Below are 20,537 nucleotides of genomic sequence, written 5' to 3'. Positions count from 1 at the left end.
GAAAACAGGAGAAAATATACGTTTTTAAAAACAATATTCCCACTTTCTTTAAGATACTTTTGTTGTGCAGAATTCTTTTTGGTAGAATTGTAGGTGAACGGCAATGGCGGGAAGGAACTAATTCCATGGTATGCTGGTGCCAGCCTCAACCTTTAGAAAAACACTTTCCTGAGAGTAAATATATGCTTTACAATAACTGTAAGAAAGTATTTTTCATAGGTAGAATAATAGTAAATATACTGAGCGCCTAACAGTGTTCATAAAACAGTTTACCCTAATTTTCTCAAATTAAAAATGTCTTTCTTATTTAAAAGCAAGCTACCTTTTTTTTTTTTTTTTTTTGGTTGTAGATGGACACAATACCTTTATTTTACTTACTTATTTTTATGTGGTGCTGTGGATCAAGCCTAGTGCCTCACACATGCCAGGCAAGCGCTCTACCACTGAGCCACGACTCCAGCCCTGAGCAGGCTACTTTAAAGAATGATCTGTATGTGCTGTTGTCTTATTTAATTGGGTCAGAGGAGAAATTTAAGTGATACCAATTATTTTCTTGGTTTCCCATATTCTGTCCTATGCTGGTTTATCAGGTCTATATCTGAATCAGTATAATGTTAAAATTGAGCTCGGGCATCAACCACTTGGTCCAAATCTTGCCATAGCCACCAACTTTCCCTTCCCTTCCCTTTGCCTCTGTGTCTTCATCTGTAAGATCACACTGCTGATGCTCTCAGCCTAGAGGGTGGCTTTGAAGCTGAAAGTTCCTAGAACAGAACTTGTTAACATACTAACATTCTGCAAATGCCCACCATCACCATTGTCCTTGGCTGTGCTACCTGGAGTTCTGCAGAGATCATGTTTGACTTTGATAAAGCAACTTCAATTCCTGTGTTTTCTTCTCTTATTTTTAAATCTTCAATGTGTGTGTGTCCTCTTCCTTGCCTTGAAAGGATGCCCTGTCCTTTTTATTATTATTATTTTTTTAACTCCTATAAGATCTCCAATTTCAGTGAAGGGCATCTCAGCACATTAAGGTCACCCGTGACAAATGGTCTCTTATTACCTGCTGATTACAGTTAACCCTCATTTCCTCCATCGCAGCCATGCGGCGCCTTCTATTTAAATAGAGCTGTTTCTGGATGTGACTTTTCGAGCCTCTCTGGGTTTAATTCTAATTTAACGTGCCATTCCAAGCGGGACTGTTGTGCAGCTGAAGTCCTGATTCACTCATTTGTTCTCTCTAGATCTAATTATTGCAGTGTGGAGCCCATGAGGCCACCCCCAGCACTCCTTTGCTGCTCTAAATGGGCTAGTCTTTGGGGGAAAGGAGTGGACTCTAGTTAATGTTCTTCTGAACTGTATAGATATTTTTGGCACAAAGTTTGGGGACACAGGGACAACGATTTTACCTCAACCATTTTGATCATACCAAGATTGGCACTGAAGATTAGTGGAAGGATCTTACACTGGTGTATGCAATAGTTACTTGCACACTTCCACTCTGTAGAACAAGTTCAGTTTTTGAAGCGCAGAAGACATGTTGCAGAAGACACTCAGGTGCCTTATAAAGAGAGATCACAGTGCTCAGAAAACATAGGAAGCACAGAGTAGAAACACCCGTAGTTCCCACTATGTAATCAGACTTATTTTTCATCAAAGGATAGTAGTATTGATTCATTAAGCAGATAAGTATTAATTATTCATTCTACGTAGCAAGCATTTCTTGAATGCCCACGTTCATTGGCTCTAGAGATACAAAATTACTTGGTAGCACTATCTTGACTGTCATGACACTGGACTTGGCTCAGCCAAACCCCCAATCCATGATTGTCATCACCTGTGGTCCCTGTTAACTGTGGAATTCTGCTGTGGACCTCAGGACAATAGCAGTCCTCACTGGTTGGGATTGCCCACTCATCATCTTGGGTTTCTCAAGGTCTTTGACTTCACCTTTGGTTCCCTTTTTCCTCATTCCTACTTACCTTGTCACTTTTCCACAAAGAGATCAAGTAAGTAGTTCTGAAAGGTAGAGACAAATGTCTCTCCAGAACTGTTTGAGGCCCAGGTAGAAGAACATCATTAGTATTTGAAGTTCCAAATACAAAACTTTGGTGGCCTCAGTTTTTATTTGTAGAAGGGAAAATCTACATGGAAAATATAAAAGGCACATGTATAGGAGACATTTAAAAAAAGGGGGGGAGGAGGTGCCAGAGCAGTGAAACAGGATAATGTTAGAAACAGTCTACATGGCCATCAGTCAGAAAATTGGATATTTAAACTCTGGGATGAGTTTTTAATTGGATTGCTACCATATGTCATAAAGTCAGTAGTTAGCAAATTAGAACCCAAATACAGCCCGTTGTTTTTGTACATAAAGTTTTATTGGAACCATGTTTCTTTGCTTACAGTGTCTATAGCTGCTTTCATGATACAGTTTCAGAGATGATTAGTTAAGCGTAAGACCTTTTGGTTCTTAAAGTTGAAATAAAGTATTTATTTACTATTTAGCTCTTTATAAAAGAAAAAGTTTAGCAACTTTTGACCTAAGTTGAAATATCATCTATTGCAAAAAGCAATTACTTTATGTACTATTAATAAAGACAAATTATACCCATTAAACCTTAACAAGCCATCATTCCAAGGAACATTCTAATTTCAGAACTTTAAGTTAAAATATTTTTTGAAAAGGAGATTCAATAAGTTGTAGTCAATAGCACTTCAGATAAATGAACTACAGCCTTTGTACCTACCTGTATAAATCTCAGATGTTTAATATTGATTGAAAAACAGGGCAAGAAGAGAAAAAAGTAGCAGAATGATGTGAACAGCATGACATTTATGTGACTCTTACAAAACCACAGCAATATTATGAATTTCTAGGAATGCAGATGTAGATAGGTAACGTCATTTAAAAGAATTGGAAAGATGTAAAGAAAACTGATGATAGAGCTTTTCCCTGGGAGAAGAAGAAAGGATCAGGGATGGTGAAAGACAAGGGGGAGAGTTCTTCATTTGTGATTTTTTTAATACTAATTTTTCAAGGCATCAAAACATGGGAAAGCTGAAAGAAAATGTCAGAATATTAATCGTGGTAAATTGTTATGGTAGAATTATGGGTGATTGCTTTTTTATCATATTTCACTGTAATTTAAAGGCACTTCACGGGTAACTGAAAAAGATGAGTCATATTCTTTATTTCTCTCTCCATCAAAAGAGATTAAGGTTTTTAAAAGGTACATGTTAATCAATTATCTGACATTACAAACTAATCCTGTTTTTCTAGTGGGGCATTAAGATTAAACAACACGCAAGTCAGGGCCAAACTTCATAGTTAAAACTTTTTGTTCGTAATAGTAGTACAGCTAATCTTTAAATACATACAGTGCACTTTATTCCTCATCATGCAAAAGCACCAACTAGAAAAGTTAAATGGCAGTGCACTTTACTGCTCAGAAATAGCTTGTCATGAGTCACGTTATTGATGTACTGATGTCATTTCTTTCAGCCTGACCTCACTTGTTTTGAAAGGTGCATTGTGATTTTACATGGTGTTATATGTGGTCACATGCAGCTCAGACCTGCTGTTACTTATTAAATGCATTCATCTTGTCAATTGTCTATAGCAGGGCTTCCTAAAATATTCCTTAGAAAGGGTATTCAGAAGTTCAGAGCTGTGAGTGTTAATCTACCACCACCAGATGGTTCCTTCTGATAAGAGGAGATTACTCTCCTCCCAATGCTTCACTCCGTTTTAGTTCGTTGTTGGTATTGTTTTAAGTGTGTCTTTCTCTTCCTGGGAGTGTTCTGCCAGAAATCAGTTCCAGTGCTTGCCTTTGGGGATTAGAAAACAAGACACAAGACACATCCCAGACAGTGGTGGCAGGGAGCCTGTGAGGCTGTGGAGTCTGAGACCAGTTCTCAGGCCACCAGAACCAAGATGGAGTGCAGTGCTTCTCACCATATAACACCCCTTTTTCTTTTTCCAGTTCAATTTCACCATTTAGTATTGAGAGCACAAGACGCCAGAGACGGTCCGAATCCCCGGACTCCAGGAAACGACGTATCCACAGATGTGATTTTGAGGGATGCAACAAAGTGTACACAAAAAGTTCTCACCTGAAGGCTCACCGGAGGACACATACAGGTACAGCGCCCAGGGCTTCCCTTGTGAGGGCCAGTTGCTCCACGACGGGGCACAGTGTGCTGCCGTGGCATTTTGTACTTGCCCCTTATATGTAACACCTTGAATTTACTTCATTTCTTCTGGCCAGAATGCAATCTCTCTGTCATAAAAAAAAAAAAAAAGTGTAAGGCTCAGTACACTTTAGAAACCAATGAGAGATTTCTTCCATTTCTCAAGGGCTTTTAAAATGGTGTGAACATAGTAATCTAGCCATCTTTCTTATAAGCAACACCACCACTTAATCAGCATGTAGTTTATCAGGTTTAACAATGTCCCTGTGGCACATCAAACAACAAGCTGAGCAAAATTATTGTCTTTTCAAGCTGGCCTCTTACCTACCTCCACCCTTTGATCGTGTTTTCCTACTTTTTTTTTTTAATCCTTTTCCTTCAAATAGCAAACAAAATGAAAAATGAGGATGTAATAGACATAGGTCTATGGGGAGTTTTAAAAACATGTCCACATAATTCTATTTGATTCTCACTGGTATCTTTTTATTTCAGGAGAAGATTTTTAGTATTCACAGATTAGAGAGAATAAATTGAGATCACAAGTGATTGACAGACTTTGCCCATCCTCCTCCTGCTCACCCACCTACCTGACAAGGAAATGAGCTCTTGAGTCTTCACTTAGATCCCTACCAATGCATCTTCTGCCTTGGGTGCCCCTCAGCCAGCACCCTCTGGCTTCCTGGGCTTGTGGGTCCCCCAGGATTCCCCAGTGGGTGGGTGGGTGGGGGCACTGGCAAGAGACTAGAGGAAGACCTGCAGTTACACTAGGAAAAGTGGTGACTGGAGTGTGTGATGCTTAAAGGAGCAGAAGGAACAGGGAAATGCATGCATACACTTTTTTAATAAACAAGCAGGCCCCGTCCAGTTCCTGTCCTCATCAACAATCAGACTTCAGCATCTGCCTCTAACTGGAAACTTGAAGTGTGACAGATTCCGGTGTGGCTGTGTAAATAGTTCCCATCTCAAACAGTAAAGTAACCATGTGATGTCAACCATTCCCCAGCACAGGTAGCAAAATATTGTAAATGGGCCTAATTGGCCTTGACTTAGCTCTGTCCTTCCAGAGCTGCACTGAAGAGTCGTCACTCTGAACCATTGTCTGCAGTGAAGTTATGGCACAGGAGGCTGCCCAAAGTCCAGAGAGCATCATAGAATCTGGAGTTTACTTCTGTTCAACTAACACTTTATCTACTTTTGACATTCCTCAATCACGGCTAACGGAGCACATTGTTCAAATTGCCTCTTCCCACGTTTCCTCTTTGCTTCCCAAGCCTTGTCGGTTTCTACTTCCTTCTAGATTCTTCCCTCTCCTGTTGATTCTGGGTTTCCCCAGGAGAGTCGTTCATGTGTTTCTTTGGTACTATTTGTAAATCAATTTCTTTATCATGAAGGCAAAGAATGAATTTAAAGACTTTGAAGTCAAATGAGCTGATTCTCTTCCATCAGTAAATGGTGAACACACATCGGAGCAGACAGGGTCATCAGGCCATGCTACTCACTTTTTATGGGGTCATTTCTGTGTGTGTGTGTGTGTGTTTTTAATGTTCTATCCTCAGTGAATCATCATATACTTTGATTTATTCTCCGTGTGCTTTCTGGAATATATATATAAGCTTCATCTTCACACAGACACCTCTGTTCCACTTTATCCAAGTGATGAACGGTGAAAGAGGACGATTTCTAATCTGGTACTATTAAATGATTTAACTCTGTGGCATTATTTAGGAGTACATCTTACAGGTTTTACAATATACTGTAAGGGTAGAGGAGACATCATATATGCACCATAATTCAAAGCAACATCAACCTTGAATGCTGAACTTGAGTTAACTAGCTTGGCTTATTAATGGGATGAAGTCATAGATGTGGAGAGTCACAATGGACTTCGTATGTCACAGTCCAGCGTGATCCCAATTAGGGGAATCCCTTGCCTGTCATCTCTCAGACAGAGCCCGTCGCTGCCAGGTGGTTTTCTGAACACTGACATGTATTTTCTCTTATTTGATCCTCACAGCAACCTGATGTTCCAGCTGCTTGGATCTCTTTTGCACAAGTGTGGCTCTCGCTTAAGCATCATTTCTCACTACTTATTTTTCCACCTCCCATCATATACTTCAAGTGTCAACTTAGTCTGCAGGATAAGTTGGGTGAAATTTAAGAGCGGAGTCCCCATCTCTGACAGTGTGGAACTATCTCACATGGCACTATTTGGGTCTCCGAACCTTCGGTGGGGATGGGGTGCCTCGGATGATCGCACTGTAATCCAGCTTGCTGGCCCTGGCTTTCATGAACACTGCAGTGGACCACTGCCATCTCCATTTCCCCAAGCCCCCCCCACCCCCACCCCCAGTTCTCTCAGCCATGCTTTTCTAGCTGTACTCTGACTTTACCACTGTGTCTCTGAAAGTTTTCATACCACACATTGAGGGAACTGATCCTGTTTATGGATTTTTCTCCTAATATATTCAAAAGTAAGGTGAAGTCTTTAAGCAGTAGACACTGCCTGTAAGCTATCCAAATCAACTATTGCTGCCAACGAGGTCTAGTTAATCCCTTGTACCTATAAATGATTTCTTTGAGACCTAAACAGGCAGTGTTGTACTATGTTGGAGCTTACCCTCCAATGATGGGTTCTCTTGGAGCAGTGTGTTCCATATCTTTCAAAGTGATTAGCACCAGCTGGAGATACAGAACAGACTCGTTGTGAGGGTGACAAGAACCTTTTCCATTCTGGGAAATAATTATTCTATACCCATTGTACTGAGTTGGGCACTTTATTCTGATAAATTGAAATAATTCAAAACCTCTCCCTTTTTGCTTTTAGTACTTCTGCACTGTCCTTCAGTTTCTCCACCTTTGCAAGTTAAAGGATGGATGTATCGAATAGGACAGGTTCAAGGAAAAGCCCTGAGACATGATCCTAGAGACCCTATCCAGGTGTGTCTAAATCCTTTAACTGACAGCTAATTATCCTAATTCCAGCCCACATTTCTCTATCTCACAGCTACATCAAAATGTCCTTGTGAAGTTCCTGACCAAATCCACTTATCTATTTAACGGAGAGATAAGTTATAGTCAGCCCTTTGGATCTGAGGCTTCACCTCTGCAGATTCAACTAACATTGGATCAAAGATATTTGGGAATAAAAGTCCCATCTGTTTGAACATATACAGTCTTCTTTCCTTGTCATTGTTCCCTAAGACATACAATATAACATCTATTAATGTAACATTCACACCTTGTTAGGTTTTACATGTAATCTAGAGATGATTTAAATTATACAGTAAGATGTGTGTACGTTATATGTAAATATGACAACATCTTATATACGGACCTTGAGCATCTGTGAGCTTTGATATGTACTTGGGGCTAGGGATTCCAGGAAACCAGTCCCCCTCAGATTCTAAGAGACAACTGTATTCTATGCAGGTGTGGTCTCCTGAACTATCAGTCTAGTAACATTTTTAAATAGAAAGAATGAAATTTTGTGAATTTGCTGTAACTGGTTCAAAGTGAGCATGTGCTGGCTTCTGATTTATAATTGTACGCATGATTTCGTAACTTAGTGTTCAAAATGTAGTCAACACTGGTTCTACAGAAATTCAGGTTGGATTGCATGCCTTTAATGCACATATTCTCAGCCTTACCTTTGCTTCGGGCAGATTGAGTAAGTTACTTGTGTATGACCAATAATAATTCACGTGGAGCTTGGGATTATACCAGATGATTTTTGAAAGCCACGCACGCTATCAGAGAGGAGCAAATGGCAATGGGAAACCTTCTCTGAGGCAGTCACATTAATTTTTGCCTCTAACACTTGATCCCACTGTGCTTTAAGAGGATCTGATCTGTTATCTGTTTATTTTGGTCTTAGGAATTTAATTAGTATAAATGTGAAAGAGGAACCATTTTCTAGGTATTAGCAAGGAAATTTAAGGGGAAAAAGGATATGCCAAGGAGAACCTATTTAAATATAAGAATAATCAAATATATTTTATTAATGTGCAGTTTAGATAATAACATAAAGATGTGACCAAGGAGTTTGAAATGCCTTTAATGTACTAACACCTGCGAATGCTAAATTGTTTAAGGCATGTTAGAAATTCATCAGTCACATCACATTAATGTCAGCAGGTTCATTGTTCATATACTGTCTTCTACACAACATAGTGTATGCTACGCTTAAGTGAATGTGTAGTTTATTTGAATCAAAAGGTGTTTAAAGCTATGCTATCCATTACTATGTCCTATGGGTTTTCCTTATTTTAAACTGGGTTCGATCCTCAGCACCACATAAATATAAAATATATTGTTTCCACCTATAACCAAAAAAAAAAAGAATTGTGTAGCATATTAAATGATGTGTATTTGCATTTTAGAAGACAATTTAGGTATTTCTAATAACTAAAAGAAAATAGAATTCTCACTATTTTCTGAAAAATAAGTGCCCTGGAATTTTAAAATACACTACAAGCAAATAATACTCACACGTCAGTTATGCTTCAGCCACTAGATGGAGCCCTAGACCCGAATGTTGGGTCTGCTTTAGAAGAGGCTCTGAAAAGCAGAAACTAGAACTGTCTGGTGGTATGTATGACATGGCATTAAAATGAAATGTGACTGTCAGTGTTCTGCAGAATATTGAATTTAATGACTAACAAAAAAGGGCAAAATTTAACTTAAAAGCAAATTTGCTTCCAAAAAAGTAAGAGCAATATTTCCATTTCAAATTAATCTGGAAATATTTTATATTACAAATCTATCTTCCTGCCCCCTAATAAATCTATGAGATTCAATAGTCAATACTAATTTTAATTCATTTGAAAACTGCACACATCCAAATCTTAAACATTAGTGAACTTAAGCAGTCACATCTCTTATGTGTCGGGTTTTAATAAAAATTAATTCATATCAGAATTTTGTACATAAAGGAAGTTTACTCATAGGAATGCTTAAAATATTAACCAATTCTGATTTAACAATTTCTGAAATTTGTTCTTTCCTACCTTTACAAATGAAGGAAACTATAAATTATTTAATAATTTTCCCTTGATTATGAAGCCTTGGTTATTAATGTCAGATGCCTTATTAACTTATTTAATACATGTTAATTGCATTTGATTATATATTTGAAATGCACTTACACAGATGCACACCCTGTTCCACACACACTGATCGTAAATGCCTACACATTCTGTACTTTTTCTCCCATCAGTTTTTACTGCTATTCATATATTTTTTTGACATCTTTTTTTCTGGATGAGATTCTGAAGTGGTTTGAGGAGATTCCTACAAAGAAAATCATGAGTTTTATGACAGCTATGCATCCTAGTGGCCTTGGTACACAGATGCTTGTGGTTGTTAGATCTTACCTGCAGATAAGTGAGCTGCTACTGCTCATGATTTTGCATCTGCATCATTAAATAGCTCATTCCGCATAAAACTGCACTTCTGACCTCTCCATCTAGATTTGTTGTTAGATAAAACACAGGGCTCAGTGATGCACGGTAATGCATCGTTTAAGAGCAAATTGATATTTTTCAAGGAAAAATCCTCTCCCAGGAAGCTGTTTGTAAGTCCTGATTAAGCAGTCCACAAGTACAAGCGAGATGGTTATCTTAGTCTATTTTATGTTGCTGATAACAATACCACAGGCTGGGTAAGTTATAAAGAAAAGAGGTTTGTTTAGGCTCTTGGTTTGGGTCCAAGTTTGGAGGGCCACATGTAGTGATGATCTGTCTTCCTGATGGCAGAGTCCTGAGATGGCTGGTACAGAGCATGAGCCAGGAAGTGCGTGGGAGACCCAGGGAAACTGGCTTTTATAGCAGACAATCTTTAGAGATAAGACATTAACCCATTAATTCATGAATCGCACAAATTGATTAACCCATTCCTGAGAGCAGAGCCCTAATCACCTCCAAATAATCCCACCTTCACCCACCTCATCTCTTACAATGGGGTTAAATTTCAACATGACCTTTGGGGGAGCAAATTATATTCAAGGCTTGGTAATGAATAATTGCTGAGAAATAAGAAGCTAGAATAAAAATATCCAACATTTCAAGTTAGGAAACAAAAGTTTGAATCTGTCTTTATCCTCTACCCATTTACTAAACTTTGAGAAACTACCTAACTTGTGAGAATCTCAGATCTTCTCTTTTAACTTTGAACATAAAGCTACCAAGTCATTACATAATTGTTATATGAGACATCATTTTTAAAAATCCCACAAGTATAGTAACCCACACATCATAAGGATGCAATAATTATTTGTTGAACTGAAATTATCTGTGTATGGATGTAGCTATAGATATGTTATTACTGTGAACAGTAGGTTTAAAGCAAAAAAAAAGTTCATAGCTCTACATGAGCTATGATTGTATAATCTTTTTACTTTGGATGTAACTAAATTTAAAATTTATATAATATAGGTGTTTTGGACTAAAACTAATTGTCTAATAAGCCTATTTTGTTACCATTATAATAAATAATTCTTTAAAGAATATATCTTATTTATTTATTTAGGTACCAGGGAGTGAACTCAGGAGTACTTAGCCACTGAGTCACATCCCTAGCCCCTTTTTTATATTTTTATTTAGAGACAAGGTCTTGCTAAATTGCTTAGGGCCTCACTAAGTTGCTGAGGTTGGCTTTGAACTTGGGATCCTTCTGCCTCAGCTTCCTGAGCCGCTGCGATTACAGGCATGTGCCACCACACTCGGTAAGGAGTATATTTTAACTACTTAGTAAAACATTATAGTCTTTCATTTGATAGAGCCCATTCATAGACAGATTTAACTGAACAGATATCTATTGAGCATTTTCTATGTCACCATAATTTTTTTTTTCCCAAAAAGCATAACCCCCATCCCCAGTAAACCTGTCCTTAAGTAAGTGTGCTGGATAAGACACAGGAATAGTCATGACAAAGGGCAAGCATGCAATGCTACAAGCTCCCGACCCCTCAGCTGTGCCTGTGAATGGATCTCCAGGTGCGCCCCGCTCTGTGGAGCTCATGCGTACATTCTTCCCCCAACCTGCCTAGTGGACTCCTTTCTTCCTGCTCTCCAGTTGGTGAACTCCCGTCTTGTCTTCCAAGCTGCCTCAGTGTCTTGTCTTCTCAGCTCTCCGACCAGGCTCCTTCCCTAGGCAGGCAGACTTTCCATCCTTTCAGGCTCTGTTGCAGTGCTTTGATGGCAGAAGAGAAAGTATGTGGGAAATGTTGAAGCAGTAGGAACAAGACACGGCAGCTGATTGGACATGGGGTAGGGGAGAAATGCTTCTGAGAATGTCCAGGGTGTGTGGATAGGAGAAAGGAAGGCTGTTAACAGACATGGAGGTCATGAGCAGAGCGGGCTGGAATTTCCTGAGGACTGGCCAGGTCCAAGCACTGTGCCCAGCTCTGCAAGTGCTTGACATGTTTTCACTGTATGGAAAGAAGTGGGGGCCGGGAAACTGGAACCCAGGTCCACGGTCAAGTAGGAAAAAGCAGTGGGACTGGGACTGAGGCTCCAGTTTCTCTGGGACCTGTTCACTTGTCATTACACCCAGTCCCAGACAAATTTTCTCATAACCTCCAGGCTCCCCTCTTCACTGGGGGTGCATTCCTCTTCATGTTTACCTAGCAGTACATACCCACTTATTTAGCATTGGCCGTTCAGGTACGTTGAAGACAGGCAGAAAGAGTTCAGTTGTTCAAGGTTTTTCACTAGTGTGAACTGATCTTTTTCCCAAGTCTACTGAAATTTTGCTTGTTAGAAAGCTAGTGAGAAGACATGGACCAGAAGGATTAATCATTAAATAAAATTAAATAGGCACTGGCTCAGCACATGGCTCTTTGCATACTAATGGATGTGATGTAAAAATGCAGAGAGCAAGGAGTCCTGAATCTGATGGGGCAGACAACCACGTCCGTAACTATCCACCATAGAAAGCATAATGGGAAAGGCAGGAGTGAGCTTTATCTCTGCAAGTTGAACCTAATCACAGCAGCACTGAAGAGGTCTTTGGTCCTGCCTGGAGGGAACCAGTGAGCATCTTCTACATATGCAGACCTCGTAGTGCTGATCCAAATACCTGTTTTTAGTCTAGGTTGGTAACAACATGCTATGAAAGTTTTGCAAGTGTTGTACTTAAGTTCATTATTGGGGAGGGAGTTATTTTAACCTCTCAGAGAGTTACTGTTTAGAAACATGTTGGACCTAAGGTGTGAAGTGATCTGAATACAGGTGACTTGGCTATACATATCTGACTCAGTTTTGTTATAAAAGTCTTAATCTTGTTTAACTGATTTAAAAAGTGGAGTTTTGTTCATATACTTAGGAAAAGACTTCTAAAACAGCCTACTAATATCTGTTAAATAAATATGGGACTAAATAAGTTTTGTTTTGGAGTTCTGTTTCTGTTAGCACATAGATCATCAGTGACAGTGAAAGGTTAAAACCACCCTGGGATCTTTATGGATCTTTGTGGAGCTTCCTTTGCTTTGGGCTTTATTAATATATAAAATAATCTCCATCAAAACTATGTGAAAAAGAAAGTGTTGGCTAACACTCTCTCCAGCCATGGTACATCCTTGTGTTCTGCCTGAGAATAACTAGGTTTTAACTGTTGGTCATTTTATCCTGAGTGGCCAGATTAATTGCTACTAATATAAAATTGATGGCTTTGGTGGAATTATTAAGTATGATAAGGAGCTATATTTTGGTAGAATATATATTTACCATTGAAGAATATATAAAAAGATTCCTAATGCTCATTAATTTAATTAAAAACTTCATAACCAAGAATAAAAAGAATTACAAAGTACACCTATTACTTGAAAGATCACAATAATTAATGTTCATTTGAGCAACAATACAGGGTGCAATCACATATTCAGTTACTAATTTCATTTATGTATTTTTTTGTGGTGTTGGGGATTGAACCCAGGGCCTCTTGCATGCTCAGCAAATACCTTCCATTGAGTACATCCCCATGTCTCCCCCTGGTTACTTATTTTAAGGGTTTAAAATAAAATATTTGCTTAAAGACTAGACCTATATATGCCAACAGTCTTTCTGTCTATTTTTATTTATTTTTGTGCTGGGAATCAAACCCTGGGCCTTACATATGGGTTTAGGCCAGGGCTCTGCCACTGAGCTATACTTTCAACCATTGCATCAGTTTTAAATGAAACCTCCCTGATCTATCTTACTTTTCAAAAGGTGTGCTAATCCATTACACTAGAAAGAAAATCATAAAATGAATAGAACACAAGTCTAACAAAAGACATTACTTTTATATTGAGTCTTGTATGTTCTGTTTTTAAAGGAAAGGAGTTTTTGTTTTGTTTTTGTGGTGCTGGGGCTTGAACCAGGACCTCATACATGCTAGGCAATTGCTTTACCACTGAACTAAACCCCTTAAGGAAGAACTTGAATTAAAATGGTTTCATTCATTAAATCAGCAAGTATTTCTTAGCACTGGGCACTGCATTAGGCCCTGAGGACACAGTGATGAAGGGGCTTAGAGCCATCCTCTGTACCACACTGCAGCATGGGGCAGGCAGATAGGAAAACTTTCTGTCCATCGCGGTGGGGTGTTTTGAGAATTTTAAAACAGGCATGCCCAGGGAAATATGGCGCCAAGGAGTGAAATGATCACATTGTCTTTCAGAAAGTTTTCTTGCAATTCAGGGAAGATAATAAACTGGACAGAGTAGGATATAATATGTAAAACCATCAGACATTGGCCCTGGTGAAAGATGGCAAGAACATAAAAGTAGCCACTGTGGGGGTTAACTGGGAAGGACAGTTGGACAAACATTTGGAAGGAAGAACCAGCACATGTAATCATAAGGGCGGGGCAGGTAGGGAATACCTGTCCTACTTCTAGACGTAGAGACCAAGAAATCTTATCAACTAGACAGTTTTATGACTTGGTTCAACCTGTGTAGAGGTGGTTACCTTTTTTTCCTGGTAGCAAAACAGGAGGAAGGACGTGTCTGGTACTGATGAGTAATTTTGGTCATGCTGAGGTTGCTTTTGGACCTCCAGTTGGGAATGCCCTATACCCCTTCTGGTCCATAGATACTTCGGGATCTTTCTCTTCTGTCTTGTGGGTGAAAGCTGTGGGAACTAAGGGCAACTCATGCGGGTGATCAGGAAAAATCAAAATCTTGGGAACATTTATGTGACAGGTAGAAGAGACTTCTGCAAAAAAACTGAAGAAAAAGCACCAGACACATAGGAAAATAAGAGTTGTTATGCATGGAAATATAAACTCAGAACAGCCTAATGTAATGTCCTTTGACCTTGAACTTTCAGTAAAGTGCATTTTTATTATAGGATATTTTTATGCATTGTTTTTTGATTCCTGGGTCAGAAGGATGAGGTGCAGGGTTCACAAAATTGTATGACTTGTAAGGAATGACTTAGGTTCTCAGTCTGCTTGTCCAGTTTTAACCGGCTATGCCAGTTTATTAAAACAGTAATTTAAAATATTGAGAGACAACATGACTAGGGGTGAAGACGCATACTAACTGGATGACTGGCAAAATAGGGTTAGTTATTGCCACTGCTCCATTAGCAAATTGTCAAAGTTAAATGAGTTAATATCCATAAAGCTCTTAGCACAAACTATGGTGCATGGAAAGTGGTATATGTTTTAGCAAATGATATTTCCGTCAAAGATATCCATTATATAGCTGTATGGAGAAGAAAGAAAGGACCCACTTCATCTTATTTACACTTAATGAGAAAGTCAATTAATTCAGCCCAGAAAATTCAAGGAGTGAAAACTGGCATATTGATTATTCATTTGATTGAATGGACAAGACCAAACCAAATGGAGCAAACATATTATAGGATGGATTGGCCCATATAGTTGTTGAATACTTAAGATATTTTTTAAAAATCTGGATCAGAAATGACATCAGTTACTTAAAAACCTATTTTTAAAATAATAAACAAGATCCATTTTCAACTTTGTGTTATTTTATATTTCCTTGCAAAAACAAAAATAATTTATTTCATTACTATAAAATAGCCCTTATCAAGCACCTATCATTTGCCAGGCTCATAGCATGTGCATTTTTGAGTTTCCCACAGAACTGTAGAAATAGGTACTATACCTGTTCTATAGATGGGGAACCTGTGGTTCAAGAAACTCTCCAGCCTAGGATGTAAGTGGAAGTCAGCGATGGAGCTTGGTTTTGGCCATTCTCCCTGTTTTAAAGCTTGTGGTGGTTTATGCTACCTTAACCCATGAAGGAGGGCAGGCAGATAGCCTCGTCTACCCCTGGATGACTCACAAGGCCTTGTAATCTCAGCTCACTCTTGGTCTCATTTTTTTTTTTTATTTCCTCATTGAAAGTACCCAATTTCCTTCCAGATCTGAAATTCTGTGAACTTTCATGAACTAATGTAACAGAAACCAGAAGACAAGATAGGAATCTTGATTGTTTTTTTTTTCTTTCTCATATGCAAATACCATTCCTCAAGTGAAACAGATTGTCACAGCAAATATGTTCAGCCTTGAATGTAATGAAGCTCATTTGTCAGTGTCTGGGCCCTGTAACTTTATAAGAGTTAAACAGGGACATATTTCAGAAATGCACTTCTGAACTTAAGAAAATGCCTATGTTTCCTGTTGCAAAAAGTATTCCTTTTCAGTTGCTTGAGAAAATAGCAGAGAGGCGCTGATGAGAACATGGTGTTTTGTTTAACACGGGCCTTTTGAAACTGCACATTCCTCTGGAGTGTACTGCTCACCGTCCTTTTAATATGAAAGGGCACCTGTCTTTTGTCTGGTGCACACTTTCCTTTCAGCATTTCAGATGGTGAAGTGGGAGATGCGTGAAAAAGTTATTTTTGTTTGGAGAGTTTTGGGAATCCATTCAATACCTGGTGTTTTCTTTAGACTTTATTATGCCTTCTGCTGGGTAAATGTCATGAAAAAGCATTTAGTGACTCTTAATCCTTTTCTTTAACCAAAATTGAAAGAGACAGGCTTCTCATAATAAATCAGTTTGTGTTGACTGTTTCAAGAAAGAAAGAAAAGAAAAGAAAAGAAAAACTCTGATGTGAGTCTTTATTTCCCAGGACACTTAATTAATAAGTGTCTCAGGACACGTATTCTATTTAAATAATACCTGTGAATACACACACAGACACATTCCCATGTTGGCAACATATGCATTTAAAATTGTATTTACTGTGAACTCCAAGTGTAGAGTTTTTAGAACAAAAAATAGCAAACTTTTTTTTTTTTTTTGTATGTTCTCTTTTTCAGTCTTTAGAGGCCTATTCACTTTGATGAATAGAAGCTCCTGCTACTAGTTTTGGTTAACAAGTTCCTCTTTTGGAAGCTCAGAGTTCGTCTCAGGTTTTTTACAGAACTGGTGAAAGGCAGATTGTGCTGAAAATGGTCGGATTCTTTTATTAAAATGCAAAAGGTGGAAATTGCTTAAGAATTTCTCATGGAATGCAGAGAATCATGTTAGAATTTAAACCTAGATGTTAATAAACTGTACCCCAAGGAGTGCCAAGGTACTATCCAGCGATCTACCAATCACTCAGCCAGTGTCCTTTGATTTTTCTGAGATAATCAATTTTATGTCTTAAACATCAGTTTCATGTCTTAATCAAAAAAAAAAAGAAATCATGTTCTGAGACTCATGGCTAAAGAAATAAATCTTTTTCTATAATTCTACTATTTCATAGGATTAACATAAGAAACCAGAATCCTTGGTGATTTGATGTTAGAATCCAAACTTAGGTTATTTTGAAAACTATTGAATATGTTTTCAAAGATTTTGCCAAAGGGGCATTGTACGTGTACTTGTGGGTTGAACAAAAGGAGCAAAGAAGGTAAGCAGGTTATTTTTACTTTTGGCTTGTTTCCAGGGAAAACAGTTGGGAATAACACATTTGCAGAATCCTCATTGAAGTGCATCTCAGAAAAATTCACTATTTCTGAAGATATTAATGGAAATCCTATTTACATTATCATTGTTCATCCTGATGCAGCGCAGCTGTGTCTAGTAGCAGCCCTGGGAGGTGCCCACCACCCATTATTGTCCAAGTCAACTCTTTCCATAGGAACGTTTTCAGGGAAAATTCACCAGCCATTCTTTCTGTCCCTGCCACTTGACTTTTTAAAATTAAACTTAGCCTTCTACTTTTTCACAATTTTTTAAGGAAAGAAGACAAAAAATGGAAGCAGGATTCTATTCTTCATTATAGCCTTTCTGGGCTCATGTGCATATCCCTCTGTGTGTTTTACAAACTTATTTATCATTTTAATTAGTGTTTCTCTTACATCATGAAGTTAGTTCCTGTTATCTTAATGTGTTTATAACATTGTACCCTGTAAACTGTGTTTCAAAGCACAAACATAAATGGAAAACAGTGCAGTAGCTATAAATTTTTTTAACCATTTCTAAAACTTGGCTAGTCCAAAGAGCATTTAATGTGTGTATGTGTGCACATTTTTTTTTTTTTTTAACAAAATACTAGGCACCGGGTAGGTACAATTGATACAGAGGTCTCTTGAGTGAGTGGCAGAAGGAAGCTCCCTGCCTGGTCAGTGGAACCATCTCTTCTTCCTAGTACTCATAGCTTAGCTTCAAATTTGAAAAGAAATTGGGAGTTCTTTTCTTTTTGCTGTTCTCTTTTCATGGAGAGAGAATGCTTAAGCTCCAGTTTTATTCATGAGACAAAGGAGAGAAGGAAATATGCATAAGATTTTTGTTGTTTGGATAGTAAAAAAAGATAATACATATTTTTGTAAAGAAAAGTCTAATGCTGCAGTGGCACTTGCCTGTAATCCCAGTGGCATAGGAGGATGAGGTAGGAGGATCCTGAATTCAAAGCCAGCCTCAACAACTTAGAGAGGCCCTAAACAACTCAATGAGACCCTGTCTCTAAATAAAATATAAAAAAGGGCTAGGAATGTGCCTCAATGATTGAGAGCCCCTAGGTTCAATCCTCAGTACCAAAAAGAAGAAAAAAAAAAAAAAGAAAAGAAAGAATTCTAAGGGAAAGTCATTTATTAGTCAGATAATTATATATGCTGTTTTCTAACATACTTGGTCACATCTCATGGATTTCTCTTAAATTTTGCAGTTTCCCTGCTCCACATCTGTGGACTCAAACAAATCTTTGTTGCCAATTGCTGTCTTCTTTGTCCTTAACTCTTTGAAATAACTTCCAATGTGTAATTCCTACTTTGTGACCCTTCCCACGTCGTGGATCTCAAACCCAGTAGAACAGCAGCTTATCCTTGTCCATAGGGGCCATTTTAATAAAGTGTATTTAAACAAGTGGGGAAGGGTGGGACTCCATCATTATGTAGAATCCTTACTCTTTTTTTATTTTTAAATTTTTATTTTGTTAATTTGTTCTAATTAGTTACACAGAACAGTGGAATGCATTTTGACACATTGTACACAAATAGAGCACAACTTTTCATTCCTCTGGCTAAGCATGGTGCAGAGTCACACAGGAAATGTAATCATACATGTGAATGGGGTGATAATGTCCAACTCATTCCACCATCCATCCCACCCCCACACCCTTCACTCCCCTCACTCTTCTCTGTTCAATCCAAAGTTCCTTGATTTTTTTTCCTCCTCCCTGCCCCCATTATGGATCAAATCCACTTGATCAGAGAAAACATTGATTTCTTTGGTTTTTTAGGTTTGGGCTTATTTCGCTGAACATGTTTTCCAGTTACATCCATTTACCTACAAATGCCATAATTTCATTCTTCTTTAAGGCTGGGTAATATTCTGTTGTGTATAGATGCCGTATTTTCTGTATCCATTCATCTGCACCTAGGTTGGTTCCATAGTTTAGCTATTGTGAATTGAGCTGCTATAAACATTGATGTGGCTGTGTCACTGTAATATGCTGATTTTAAGTCCTTTGGGTATAGACCGAGGAGAGGGATAGCTGGGTCAAATGGTGTAGAACCCTAACTCTTAATTCTCAGGTAAAGTTGAGAGAGACATTCCTGACCTTTAGCCATTCTGACGGTCACCTTCACAGGTGAGGCTATGATGCTTTTTTAATGAGCATAGAAGATTCCACAGATATTTTTATAAGTCTGATAGAACTGGATGAGCCTTTTAAGATAGTTACTCACTTCCTGTTGCCTGGAACTCTCCTATGTGAACTATTTGTTATGAAACAGCATGTATGGCCAAGCACACAGCATGTATGACCAAGACCACATGGTCACATGCATATGTGGAATATATAAAGTCACCTCCTAGAAATTGAGAATAGAATGGTGGTTACTAGAGGTGGGGGGCAGCAGGTGACCCATGGGATGAGTAACACTGGGTTAGGAGTAGGAAGTTTAGGTGTGCACAGTAGGGTGGCTATAAAAAATGATAATATACTGTCCATTGCAAAAAGCTAGAAGAAAGGATTTTGAAAGTTTTCACTGTAAGGAAATGATAAATGTTTGAGGAGACAGATATGTTTAATCTGGTTTAAACATTACATAGTATATACATATTGAAACTTCACATGATAGCCCATAAATATGGGCAGTTTTTAGGTATTAGTTAAAAATTAATTTATATTTTTAAAAAGATAATTACTAATTTCACCTATAACTTCCCCTCCCCATGGTTTGATGAAGAATGAGAACATATTTACCATTAAATAAACAGTTATTTCAAAAAGTAAAAAAAAAAAAAAAGATAACTACTTTATATGTTTATTACTGAGAAAGCTCTACAATTTGAATTAAAATCATACTTTGAGAATTTGGATGCTCTATCCAAAATATCCCCCCCCATCTGAAACTAACAATCTATCATATATATATACTTTGATTCAATAAATTAATGGTTTCAAGAAGACTATATAAAGCAGAAGTGCCCACCTCTTTTATCTGGGGTCACCAGTTTCTGTTGAGGGCTAGTGCTTAGGCACTGAAGGCCATACATTTTGTGTTGTAACTACTAAACTCCACTCTCACTGAAAAATAGCTAAAACAAAATGTAAACAAATTAATGCTGCTATGTTCCAATAAAAACTCATTTATGGACATTAAAACTTACATTCATATGATTTTCAAATGTAAAAACAAGTCCCTCATTTGATCTTTTTTTTTTTTTTCAACCATTAGAAATTGGAAAATGAAGCCAGATGCGGCAGCTCCCACCTGTAATCCAGCTACTAGGAAGACTGAGGCAGGAGGATTACAAGTTTGAGGCCAGCTTGGGAAACTTAGACACTATCTGGAAAATAAAAAGGCTATGGATATAGCCCAGTGGTAGAGCGCTTGCCTAGCAGGTCTCTGGGTTCAATCCCCAGTGTGGCAAAAATAAGTAAAAATTAGGACCA

The 20,537-nt window shown here is 38.1% G+C and overlaps 1 protein-coding gene across 2 annotated transcripts in view; it reads left to right on the top strand.

Annotated features, from left to right (window-relative positions):
- Positions 1 to 20,537, top strand: part of Klf12 (KLF transcription factor 12) — a 426,606-nt gene that overhangs the window by 394,536 nt on the left and 11,533 nt on the right. For both annotated transcript variants that reach the window (XM_026398090.2, XM_077792866.1), the window contains exon 7: positions 3,987 to 4,144. In XM_026398090.2, the coding sequence (XP_026253875.1) occupies positions 3,987 to 4,144 (158 nt within the window). The remainder of the gene's footprint in view (positions 1 to 3,986; positions 4,145 to 20,537) is intronic.

The sequence above is a fragment of the Urocitellus parryii genome, chromosome 2 (assembly GCF_045843805.1).
Source record: "Urocitellus parryii isolate mUroPar1 chromosome 2, mUroPar1.hap1, whole genome shotgun sequence".
Taxonomy (NCBI): domain Eukaryota; kingdom Metazoa; phylum Chordata; class Mammalia; order Rodentia; family Sciuridae; genus Urocitellus; species Urocitellus parryii.
Note: the sequence above shows the minus strand (reverse complement) of the source record. Positions and strands in the feature narration are given on the sequence as shown.